At 42.1% G+C, this 13,351-nt stretch overlaps 2 protein-coding genes across 4 annotated transcripts in view; one reads left to right on the top strand and one right to left on the bottom strand.

Annotated features, from left to right (window-relative positions):
- The window catches only part of ALDH1A1 (aldehyde dehydrogenase 1 family member A1), a 268,634-nt gene extending 263,993 nt beyond the window's left edge, over positions 1 to 4,641 (top strand). For all 3 annotated transcript variants that reach the window (XM_075317988.1, XM_075317996.1, XM_075318004.1), the window contains 2 exons: positions 2,794 to 2,868; positions 4,173 to 4,641. In XM_075317988.1, coding sequence (XP_075174103.1) covers positions 2,794 to 2,868; positions 4,173 to 4,245 — 148 coding nt within the window. In that variant the 3' untranslated portion in view covers positions 4,246 to 4,641. The remainder of the gene's footprint in view (positions 1 to 2,793; positions 2,869 to 4,172) is intronic.
- Positions 4,642 to 11,100: 6,459 nt separating this feature from the next.
- Positions 11,101 to 13,351, bottom strand: part of LOC142313841 (transmembrane channel-like protein 2-A) — an 87,513-nt gene continuing 85,262 nt past the window's right edge. Inside the window, exons 17-18 of the mRNA XM_075352430.1 lie at positions 12,011 to 12,134; positions 11,101 to 11,300 (exon numbers count right to left, since the gene is read on the bottom strand). Of these exons, the coding sequence (XP_075208545.1) occupies positions 11,101 to 11,300; positions 12,011 to 12,134 (324 nt within the window). The remainder of the gene's footprint in view (positions 11,301 to 12,010; positions 12,135 to 13,351) is intronic.

Raw genomic sequence — 13,351 nt, 5'->3', positions numbered from 1 at the left:
GACAGGCTGAGCAGGCAGTATGGTGAGTGACAGCTCGGCTGTCCTATCTGTGGCTGGGATGTGCTGTGTTTCCAGTATTGCAAGTCATAGTCCAGTCGCCCAATTTTGCCAGGGGCATGTGTAGTTTCTTCCCCCGCTCTGAGCGATTACCCAGCTATTTAGATGACTGACTGTGGTCTGACTATTCCCAATTGTAGCATTAGTTCAGTGGTGTGCGTGCCTTTTTTCTTATGCTCTGGTGTTCTGATCTTTTGCTGACCGACGTTGGACCTCTCCTCTAATTTTGCTCAGCCCCTTTGTCTTGATTTGCTACCTTTCTGGAATTCTGACGTTGGACTGTGACTTGATTACTCCTTTGTCTTATCCCTCTGTTAATAACTAGTGTTCCTGTTATCTGACCGCAGACCTCTTGATTACTCTGCCTCATGGCTCATCTGTGAGCAGTGACTCAGCCACAAATCCTTTCCATTTTCCATGTTACATAAAGGGTCTGAAATTGTAATTTATAAATACATTTCAAATAAAACCTTTTTCAATTTAGTACTGGCATCTTAAGTGAGTAGTGTGTGAAGTGTTTAGTGATGGAAATATGAGATCTATCAACAAGTGGACTTTTCCAGTGATTCTTAGAAGAAGGATCAAAAACCAATGTAGCTTTGCTTTTTTCTAAATATAATCTTTGATCTACAGTCCAAATCCTTATCAAAAAGAAATACAAATTTGGAAAGGAAATGTTATTAAAATATCTGCTCTGATAAATGAGTTTGATGTTAAAGTAGAAGAAATAAATATTCTTCATGAAATGGACAATGGGATGTTTTCACTCCTTGACAATTCATGGCTTTAATATGATACAGCGTGGCAGAACTTCAGAGAAGAAGATGATTGAGGAAGGTTTTGAAGACTGGCAATATCAGATATCTGAACCATGGCTAACCTATTCCTAGATAATTTCACAAACTGATTAAATACAAATCTGAAGTATACGGTATTATGTTAATTGATATTCACCATATTTAGAATATACCTCATTTATATTTTTAGAGGTTTAAATTACTGCCCCCGGGAACAAAGCATGCTGCTCCATGCCCCTTTGTGCTATCAATTGGTCCTTAAACACTAATCCTGGATACCATGTCTGTGGCCTGTTAACATTGTAAAATTTAGTATACAGTGTGTCCACCCATATCCTGTCCATCACCATTAACTTGAGAACAGCGGCAGCTATAGGCATAGAAGTGATGTCTAGGTATAGTAAAGTAGCCCTGCGCTACGCAATGAAACCACATATAGCATCACCTGGTGGAAAACAACGGAGTTAGCATTTTTATCTCGAAAACGGAACGAGATAGAGAAAAAAAGTGAATTAAAAAATTGTAGGGCATCATCAATTCAATACGAATCGACACCTTGCATACAGAAATGCTATGATATGAAACCCATGACCCCCCCAAAAAACATTGAATGGTGGTTACGCATATGGCCCTCATTTAACTTTGCTGCCCAAAGTGGCCACCGTCAGCTGCAATGCACATCTGGACTCTGGACAGCATACTGTATCTTGCTGTACGTTGTGCAATATGGTAGGTGACTCATTTGCATAAGCATCTGTGATACGTCGTCGTAGGTCCTGCAATGTTGGTGGAGAGGTCGCATACGCCTGCTGTTTGATGTGACCTCACAGAAAGAAGTCCAATGGGGTCAGGTCCAGTGAGTCATACCCAATGACTTGTAGGAACTTAGGAAGGTCTCTATGAGGTATCGCTTCACGTCCACAGACTTGTAGAGTTTTACACATTCTAATCATAGCATTTCTGTATGCAAGCTGTCAATTCGTTTTGTATTGATGATGCCCTACAACTTTGTAATCCACTTTTTTCTCTATCTCGTTCCGTTTTTGAGATAAAAATGCCAACTTTGTTGTTTTCCACCAGGTGGCGCTATAGGTGATTTCATTGCGTAGCGCATGGATACTTTACCATACCTAGACACCACTTCTATGCCTATAGCTGCCGCCATTCTCAAGTTAATGGTGGTGGACAGGATATGGGTGGACACACTGTATATAGTCTCTTTTTGCCTTACCACTCATATTTTATCATAAAGATTACCCTTAAATGACTTTCAAAATAACAGTTTTGTGTGAAAAATCCCTCGTGATGATTTAAACACAGATGTCTACTCTGCTGGAACCACAGAAAATCAGTCAATGATACCAAGGGAACAATTAAACCATATAATTTAAGGGTGCCTAGAAAAAAATCAATGTCCATCCTTTTCTTCTGCACACGGAATGTTTTTTGTGAGCATAGTGTCACGTTTAATGGATCTTTTTACAAGTTAAAAAAAGTTGATAAAGCAGACAATATATTAAGTCCATTTCAGATGGTCATTCTAAAAAGCCAGTCGCATATGCAAATTGCATGGGAGCCGCTTGCTTTCTGACATAGGTGCATGCATCAATTACAGTCATGGCTCACTATACTGTAATCACTCGTTGACAGTCTGATCGACAGCTCACACTGCAGTGCATATGGTCGGAGGCAGCTGTCAATCAGTGTGCTGGGGAGTGTTTGCAGCTGCCGCTCACAGTATATCACATTGTGTGCCCACCAAGGACTGAAAGCGAGTTGCTCTCAGGAGGATATAAGTTAATTTCCTCCCAGTAGCTAGGCTTTCAATAAAATATCACAAAATCATTATAAGGCTATTTATCTGCCAATTAACATTTTTCTTTTTAATTAAAATGATGTTGAGTAGTAATATACTAAATATTTTGCTTCTATTTTACAGGATAAATTGCTATAGTGCCATGTCCCCTCAGTGCCCATTTGGAGGGTTTAAGATGTCAGGAAATGGACGTGAAATGTAAGTAAAATATGGTTTATGAAAACACTGAGTAAATTGTGTCAGGTAACATTCTGAACCCCAATCTTATATTAGTCACAAACAAGCACTTTTATTGAGATGCCAACAACCACTTGAAATTATAACGGTTCTAGACATTTCATGCCACAGTCATTTACTTATTAAAGGGCTTCTAAACTGTTTAGCAATATAGTCATTTCTGTATGTTTTACATGTAAATATAATCTACAAGAATTCATTAGGTTCATTACCTTTAACTGAGCCAGTCTATGGGCTCGGTTCCACTTGTGTTTTGCACGGACAAGTGCAATCCGATAAAACATCTGATTGCTCTCACTCTAGTGCAAAACTATGGGGCAGTGTCCATCTGCGATTGATTTCTCGTTCCATAGCGGGATGAGAAGTTAATCACAGCATGCTGCGTTTGACAGTGAGTCTCGGCTCCCACGCACCGATACAAGTCTATGGGTGTATGTGAACCATCGCAGTGCACTTGCATGTCATCCAACCGTAATGCAATGTATGCAGAAACAGGCCGCGGAGGAGATGCAGAGAACGTGCTCCCTGCCTCTTCTTGGCAGCTGTGATACAATCCCAATATCAGATCACAGTCATAACACTGACACTCGCAGCAAAGGGTCATTAGTATATCACATCGGAAGCTATGTGCAAGTGGAACAGAGGCCTATAGCTGATTTCACTATTCTAATGGTAATGGCAGACAGACGCATCCTTAGCAGCTTAGATTAACTTCTTGAAGGTAGGAGGACAATTTCATTTTTCCTACTCAGTGACAACAACAAAATATTATCTTTAATTTATTTTTAATATTTTGTATATTTTTTAAGATCTATTCATACATTTCTCCCTATTGAAAAACATGCTGTATAAAAAATACAGGAGAGATCTCAAAAATATCTTAATTTTACATCCAGACAGGCTAATTATTCTTATAATGTGTTCTTTTCCAATAGATAATGCTAATTGGCTTTCTACATACAGGAAGTAAACATTGTTCTGATAAAAAATATATTTGTTTTATAAAGGGATATATAAATGTGACCTTTAAATTGGAATAATTCCATCCATATTTTGACCTTCATTTGTTATCTATTTATTAGACCATACTAGAATCAAACCTGTACAATTTGTTGTGAATCCAATAAAAAAAGAAAAGTATTCTGTAACGACTTTCAATTCTCGCCTTTTGTCTCTTTTTATCCTTTTGTATCTTTGATTCAGAAAACTACTACATAATCTGCCCTGCATAATACCAGCGATATAACTGAATATTTTTTTTCTAGGGGAGAATATGGCCTTCATGCTTACACTGAAGTGAAAACAATTACCATGAAGATCCCACAGAAGAACTCTTAAAGACGTGAAGCACCATACCCCGGCAGATGTTAAAACATCATTAATGTGTTCTTGTAAAGTAACATCCTAAATACCAGACCTTTCTGGTGAATATGAATAAATCTAAAGTCCAATGGCCATGCTTAATTGATTATTACTAGTTCTTTTTATGTTCAATGCAGGTTACTTTTACCTAGAAATTAATGTGTTGCTCTATGTTAAAATGATATTGTATAAATCAACATGGCATAATGCTATAAAAATATTTGTAGGTCTTGGAAAAGGATGTAATATCCAGTAGATATTAGCAAAAAATAGTTGTATTTCCCAAGAAAATATAATAATTAGCTTTATGTATCTGACAACTCAACTGGATTCTGAACACCAATAAAAGAAATGCTTTTGTATTTGGATTAATTTCAGTAGCATTGTTTTAGTTTTTAATGATTTTTTTCTATATATTAATTTGCAGTCCGAATATATTATGCAGAGTATTTTATTAAAAAAGATAGAAATTTTATGCGTTACTATAGCATACTGCTTTCACTACCATCTAGCCAAGGGGTCCCCAAGCTATGGCCCACGGGCCCCATGCAGCCCCCTGAGACCATTTATCTGGCCCCCGCAGCACTTCCGGAAGGGGCACCTCTTTCATTGGTGGTCAGTGAGAGGAGCACATGATGTGGATGCACTGGCGTAACCGGTGCGGCTGCACAGCGGCCCAGAGGGGTAAGGGGGCCTATTACAAATAGGGTCTAACTGGCCTGGCTAGACAGCTTGGGCTCCGGGTCCTCGGTGGCCCCTCTATGCTTCATATAGAGGGGCCCGCCGTCAGTAACCGCGGTTGTTTGATCGGGCCTATGGGCCATCAAACGTCAATGCTATGCACCGGGCACTGACGTTAGCATGCAGCGCGTAGCAGTGACATTTAATGACCACCGGCCTATCAAAGGTCGCGCATGTTTGCGAGCGTCCTCTGACAGGCCGGCAGCCATTAAACGTCACTATTATGTGCCTGGAACAGCTATCATCACACAGTGCAGAGCAGTGACATTTAATGGCCATCTCTGCTTACTGCTGTACCGCGGAGGCTCCAATCGACTCTGCGTCAGACTTCAGAGAAGGTGAGTGATGGACAGTGAGAGAGACAGCAGCGTGGCGTGAGTGGACCACATGGAAAATGGGGATCACAGTGTTAAGAAGGAACAGTATGAAGAAGTGGGGAACAATATGGAGAGGTAACAACAGTATGGATAAGTGGGCACATAGGGGTACAGTATGGATAAGTGGGAGCATAGGGGGAATAGTATAGATAATTGGTAGTATAGGGGTCAGTATGGATAAGTGGGTGCATAGGGGGCAGTATGGATAAGTGGGAGCATAGGGGGGCACTATGGATAAGTGGGAGCATAGGGGGCAGTGTGGATAAGTGGGAGCATGGGAGACAAAATGGATAAGTGGGAGCATAGGGGGAACAGTGTAGATAAGTGGGAGCATAGGAAGAACAGCATGGATAAGTGGGAGCATAGGGGGATCAGTGTGGATAAGTGGAAGCATAGAGTGGCAGTATGGATAAGTGGGAGAATAGGGTGATCAGTATGGATAAGTGGGAGCATAGGGGGATCAGTATAGATAAGGGGAGCATTACCAAATGGAACTGGCTGAACTGCAGAATTGTGACTCTCTGAAAGACGCATTCAAGTCAAGCAGCTTGCCTCTGAGACACATTGTAATCTCAGGAACCATGAACTCAAAATGGCAACCATCTTTGGCAGCACTTATGTCTGTGAACAGAGTTTTTCCAGAATGAAACATCTGAAATCTCCAACCAGATTTAGACTAACTGATGCACACTTGCATCACTTGTTATGGCTAGCAGTTACAAATATGGAACCGGGCATTGACCATCTCATTAGCAAAATCAGGCCCATAATTCCTATTGAAATACTGGTCATTTTGTTGATTTAAATTCACTTGTTCTGTATTTGAAATATTGTATTTGTTCCCATTTTGTTTTTTTACTTTAAAATAAGATATGCGCAGTGTGCGTAGGGATTTGTTCATAGTTTTTTATAGCCCAGCCCTCCAACGGTCTGAGGGACAGTGAACTGGCACCCTGTGTAAAACGTTTGGGGACTCCTGATCTAGCCTAACCTGCTGTTATGGTTATCAAATTTATTTATGCCATCCAGAAAGTCTTGCTCGCTGCGCCATTGTCTTTTGTCTGTGTGTTCAGCCTGACATGTTGGTCAGCGAATCTACCTGACCAGGTGACCCCTAATTTTAGTCACCTGTCCCAATTTCTGGGTTGGGCTTCACACCTTCTATTGTAACTATAGCCATTTCCTTTTGGTCTACGTCAGGCTATACATGTTGGCCAGCATGTCTCAGTGACATCGTTCAGTTACCCTGTGTTTGGATGCTTTCTAAATCCAGCTTATTGTCTTTGCATTATATTCTCAGACTGTGATTTCTGCAACTAACACCTATAGCTCCAAAACACCAGCTGGTTAACACACTGTTTGATGTAATTTTTTTAATTGATACTTGAAGACTGTACATTCTGCACAGCATTCATCTTTGCAAACTGTTGTGCTCTCTACAAACCCTAAGACCTGCTGGTTAAAAACCATTATTGGTATAACCCTTATGAACTGTTATGAGTTATTTGCATTATTTACACTTGTTGCTAGTTAACCTATTGTTTGTGTGGCACCCTAAGATTAAGTAGCCACAGAAACATCTGGTAAGTGAAGGAAGGGATTTCCACATTGGGAGAATTCACATTCAATACTTTCCACCCCAGACCTGTAGGGAAAGCTCGACTAACTGACATCAGGCGTATTGGCTGATGTCAGTTGAGGTCTCCTATAAGAAATGCTGAGGGCAGGGCAAGAGAGTCATTTGAGCAGAGTCAGTTGAGGAGAATTGAGTGCGGGACAGGTTTACTGAGGAAGAAACCTGGTAAACGGAGCTGCGTTAGACTGATACCAGAGGAAAGCTCAGCAAGTGTGAGAGATCCAGAGTGAGGGTCGGAGGAGAGGCGAGACAGAAAGGGGGCGGAGGGACCAGTTCGGTTCACCCCAGAAGAAGCAACCCGGACACCAGAGTCCGAGTCTGTGTGGGTTCATTCAGACCCAGCAGAAAAGACCGGAGGGCGAAGGGGACTTCAGTCTCCTGGTGCAGGAACACTTGTAGCACCACCATCAATAGAGCCAGGGACCGCAGCGGAGTTAGTGGTGCCCAGGAGAACAGCTCTCATCGCCTGCTATACAAGTGAAAGATACAGGAGAGGTCAGGGCCAGGTTTTAAACAGCCAAGGACTTAAGGAAACATACAGTAATAAGGAGGCCTAATATCTCACGGATGTGGAAATCCTAACTTCCACTCGACCACCCAGACTGTACCCTGGACTTAACCCTGCTAACAACATCAGTAAAGGTACAGAAAGAAAGAGCCGGTGTGTGTGACAGTTATTGTTATCAAAGGTACTGCTATCACTATGGACTTCGTTTGCCTGAACATGGGGAGCCACATATCAGTTGCCTTGAAGAGACCGCTATCAAGACTCATGTGGTAAGCTGCCTCCCTGTGTGTGAAATCTCGATCCTTCCCAACAGCCCTGGGGACATCGCCCCACCTACGGGGAGCATTACAAACTAGCTGCGTCATCATCACCCCGGAGGTCTGCAAGCAGCACCGGTAATATTATTGAGGACCGTAGATGGCGTCACAAGAAAATTTTATTTTATTTATGTGGCGCCCTGGACAAACCAGGACGTCACAGGTACTGCAACAACACACCCCCCACCCCGGTTAGGAACATCAAAGTCAGACACAAATCCTTGTTGCCTCCCTCCAGGGGCTGATGCCACACCAGGTGGGGCGGAGCCAGGCAGTTGGCTCCACCCACCGAGGAGTTCACAGTCCTGGAGGCGAGAAAGGAAGTCAGAACAGCTAGGGCGAGTGAAGGAGAGGAGTGAAGTAGTAGTAGAGGCGCAGACTGACCGTGTCCGGGTACGTGGCCCGGGCACCTGACAGCAAGGTTGGCAGATGGTGGTGACCGTCTGCAGGAGAAGCCGATTGACGCACAACCGTAAGGACCGGGGACAGGCGGTGGCCCGCCAGTACCGGATCGGGGAGCGAAGAGAAGCCAGCACCATCCGGCAGGGCCTACGGACCCCAACCAGGCTAGGAGTCGCCGTAAAACCGGTCAAATCCATCAGCGACAGGAACCTCCGGGGTTTCCCAGCAGTAAAGACCCGACTGAAGGCAACCGTCCAAACCGTGAGGGAGATAAAGCTACTGCCAGAGCTAGAGCTCCCAGGGCCAGAGCCTGCGGGCAAAGGAAGGGCTCCCTTAGCCAACATACCGCTGGGGAGTGGGCTATCAGTGGGAAGCCATTGGGGCTGAGAATAGAACACCGGTGCAGGGAGAGACAGTTACCGCCAACCTACCGGGAGTGACCACCGCAGCCGTCTGTGGGACTCGTCCATCCAGCCGTTTGTTTTACCAGAGACTCCGTGTGCATTACTGGCTGAATAAGTACCACCGTGCCGTCTGGCACTGTGCTGCCCCGCGACCCTGCACCCGGCCAAGCCCCGCAACCCACCTTCCGACCTCCACCACCGGGCCCCGGGACCACCAAAACCCCCCTACCCACGGAGGGGAGAAAACATCTCAGCTGCTCCCTGTCAACGCTCCCAGGATCCCCGTACAGAACAGCGGTGGTGTCCCAACCTCACCACAAACTGTGGGTGGCGTCACGGACAATATCCCTAAACCAAACCACCCCTTTCACTCACGGGCGAGGAGCGCCGCTCGAGTCCCCGGGATCCGGCCCACTGCTCTAGCCACCGACCGAGCAAGCAGCAGCAGTAGCCGGACCCGAGCAGTGGGTGAGCGCAGTGCCCTCCCCGCCCGCGACATTTATTTTTACTATTTTTTTTTACCAGACTTCTTTTAACTACCACCAAGGCCACAGGACCGGGCATGGCCACCTGTGACAATCCCCTGAAAACTAAAAGCCCGGGACCGGGTACCTTATGGCTCTGGGTCAGGCATTTGCTGTTAGCATCATAAGCTGTAATTAGAGACTGTTCTCACTATGCTACAATTTTCTGTGTATTTTATAATTTAGCATCTGCACTGGTCAACCCATAAATTGATGTCAGCTTCACAAACTGTTATTAGAATCAGTTTACTACCTGTTGTGGACTTTCTTACCTACATCTTTGTGCCCTTGAGACTAGACATTTTCCTCAGCATCTGCCTTCCTAGTTCTGTGGCTTCTGGCGTGACGGCACTCACTTGTTTGCTGTTCCGTATAGCCTGTAAATATCCTCGATGATCCATATGTCTTTTAGCCTACAGTACCAATGTCCTGAGGCCATGTGTCCATCCTGACTTAGGCTGTGTACGCACGTCTGCACTGTGCATGCTTTTACGCTGCGTATTGCACTGCAGTGTAAAAACATGCGTCTTGCATCCCCTGCACAATCTATGAAAATTGTGCAAATTCCATCCGCACGTTGTGTGTTAGAACGCAGCGATTTGCATGCTGAAATATTTTGCCAAAACACTGCGCTCTAAAAAGCAACATGTCACATCTTTTGTGCGTTCTGGATGTTTTTCCCACTCTGTCTATGGCAGAGCAAGCATCCAGAACGCATGAATTCTGCAAGAATTCTGCATTCACAATGCATGCAAAACGCAGCTTTTTGGCTGCGTTTTGAAATGCACATGCAGTTACTTAAACGCTGCAGAATAGAACGCAGATGTGCGCACATACCCTTATGATGGGGATATAACTCACCATATGAGTCTAAGGGCTTGTACGCACGTTGCGTAATTGCATGCATTTACGCTGCATATTGCACTGCAGCGTAAATGCATGCCTCCTGCGTCCCCTGCACAATCTATGTAGATTGTGCATGATACGTGTGCACGTTGCCTTTTTGAACGCAGCGATTTGAATGCCAAAATTTTGACCCAAATCCATGAGTACAAAAAAGTAACATGTCAATTAATTTGTGCGCTTTGGATGCTGCTCCCACTCTGTCTATGGGAGAGGTTGCATCCCAAGTGCATGAAATCGGCATCTATTCTGCAGACACACTGCATCCATTATGCAGTGTATCTGCAGCGATTTGAAGAGCACATGTGCTGTCAAATCGCTGCAGAAATTTCAGCAGGTACGTGCGAACATAGCCTAAGACGTAACAAACTGCAAGTTCCACCTCAGAACTGGAAGAGAAAGACCAGGTCTGGTGAAACTGTGGAGTGTGATAAATTACCCGTCATAACATTTTAGTATGAAAATGTCCACTAAAACATAGAAACTATACTGTAATTAACATACTTGTGATCAAAAAACAGCAGACACATTAAGATTTTTGATGTCCATTTTCTCTTGACTTCAATTTGTTCTTCACTATTACTGAACCCACAATACAAATGGATATGTCTGTTGGTATCCTAATGTCAGGAATCGAAAATAGTTTTGAGTTCTGTGGGTTCCTAGGTGGTAATCGAAGGGGTGTAATATGATCTACATGTCCTCATTAAGGCCCACAGCGTATATTTGGTGAATACCAGAAAGGCATGCAGTAGATTGATTCGAGTTCATCGAATATACTGTATAAGTGACTATGCAGGTTGGAATGGGTTCCATATATTGTATCTGATTTCTACTCCATTCCTGTTAACAAAGAAAATTATCATTGCTGCATGTGTTTTATTGTAATAGGAACTTATTAACAGTAACTTATTCATAAATGTAATTTTAGTATATATGTACCGTATGTTACTGGTATTTATTAACATTACGAGGAATGAACACAAAATAATACAACATGAAAGACAAGACCAAATATTTCAAGAGGTTTGTCCTCTGCCTTTTCCTGGTTTAAGTTTTATAGCATTAAGTTGAAGCTTTTGAGTAGATGTGGTTGTTATAAGCTGTGATTGAATGGGTGGTTTTGTAACAGTCAACCTTGGGCCATTTTTCACAGATAAAGTTTGATTACTAGTTCTAGTTTCGTTGTTTGCATTAGGTTTTAGAGTCTTTTCAATTGCTGAAAAAAAAGAATATGAGAAACATTAACCACAAAAGCGTTTACAACTTTTAAACATTATACAAATGCTACACCACTCATTACCTTTGCACTCAACAATTGTCACAAACAGACCAAAAATCACATAAATACTCCCACCAACACACACCAATCATAAAAACACCAATATATTATCTCATTTCTTAGCCTGTAAAGGACTGTGGATTGGGCATACTTTGAGAAAGCTGTTTAAACTTTGAGAACGCTTGACCATGGCTCATATGTATCAAAATAATAACAATTTATTTTGCCCTGAAAATAAAAATGAAAAAAATAAAAAAATGTATCATAAAAAATTACTTGATGTAAACATTGCATTGAGTTTAACCAATAAGCAATGGTGAAGACTGCTAATAGTTTGTGTGTTTCTGGTTGTACATTATTAGTGATTTTAAAGCAACTCAGGCTTCGTACATGTGATGTTGAATTCAGTGTTAAATGTAAATTTTAGTGTAGTACCCTAATATTGGATTCCCACATCGGTATATCACCATCTGAGTACAGACAATTATGTATGGACTGGCTGTGGGTCTTCTGTCCCAAACTCAGCCAGATAGACTGCTGAGTTCGGGTGAAGAGACTTACAACTAATCTGCACATTATGGTCTGTACTAGGCCTTAATACATCGATGTGGCAAACTGGTTTAAGTCTTATATTTTAAAAGTCTTACCCTTTTCTTCAGTTTCCTTTTTTATTCCATATCTCACACTAGGAGGCAATAGCTCTTCCAAGTCTTTCATTAATTCATTTGTTGACTCAGTGTTGTTTCGTCTACTTTTTTCATCCTCCCGTTTCTTTATTAGTTTTTATCATTTAAAAAAATAAACAAAAAAACAAAAGTCAGTCAAAGTTTTCAATGTTAATCACAAAATTTCGCAAAACGTTGATCAATAGATTTCTAATTGTCAACTGTATAGTTCACACTTTTAACAAAAACTAGTACAGTAAGTGTTTGCTATTCTTAAAGGGTTCTCTGAGAATGAGATAAAAAGGCAACCCTAGCATAATTCAAATTGCAGTCCCTCCTAGTCATATATCAGGACAGGTTACAAGCTGAACATATACAGTGAGTTAAATAAGTATTGAACACGTCACCAATTTTGTAAGTAAATATATTTCCAAAGGTACTATTGATATGAATTTCTCAGAAGATGTCAGTAACAACCAGTCTAATCTACACACGCAAATAAATCAAACCATAGATGCCCATAAATTTAGTGATGTGTATTAATGAGAAATGACACAGGCAAAAAGAAAGAGAAGTGCAAAAAGCCAAGGAAAGTCATGACACCAGCTGAAATCTATAAGATATTAGAAAGCAATCCTTTCAATTAGTGAAAATAATATTAGCTGGTTCAACTGATGGCCTATAAAAAGGTGTCTCATTACCAAGTTGCCACACAAGAAACATTTCATGATGGGTAAAACCAGTCAGCTTTCTCAAGACATTCGCAACTTAATTGTTGCAAAACATACGGATGGCATCAGTTACAAAAGAATTTCTAAAATACTTAAGGTTCCAGTAAGCACTGCTAGAGCCATAATCCGGAAGAGGAAAAAAATGAATTTTACTGTAAAGGCGATGACCAGGTGTTCCCTGCAAGATCTCAAACAGAGGAGAGAAAAAAATTGTCAAAAGAGTTGTCCAAGAGCCAATACCACCTGTGGAGAGCTACAGAAAGATGTGAGAAAACATTGAGTAATGCACTCAACCTCCATGGCCTGTATGCACACAAACCATGCAAGACTCAATTGCTGAACAAAAGAATGTTTATGCGTGTTTAAAGTTTGCTCAATAACATTTAGCCAAGCCTGTGAAATAGTGGATGAATATAATCTGGTCAGATGAGACCAAACTTGAACTCTTTGGATGCCCTAATTCACACCATGTTTGGAGGCCAAAAGGCACTGTACATCACCCCAAAAACACCATACCAACAGTGAAGTATCGAGGCGGGAACATAGTGGTGTGAGGCTATTTTTCAGCTTAGAGCACTGGCAGACTTAATAT

The sequence above is a fragment of the Anomaloglossus baeobatrachus genome, chromosome 1 (assembly GCF_048569485.1).
Source record: "Anomaloglossus baeobatrachus isolate aAnoBae1 chromosome 1, aAnoBae1.hap1, whole genome shotgun sequence".
Taxonomy (NCBI): Eukaryota; Metazoa; Chordata; class Amphibia; order Anura; family Aromobatidae; genus Anomaloglossus; species Anomaloglossus baeobatrachus.
This window is presented reverse-complemented; position numbering and strand designations above follow the sequence as displayed.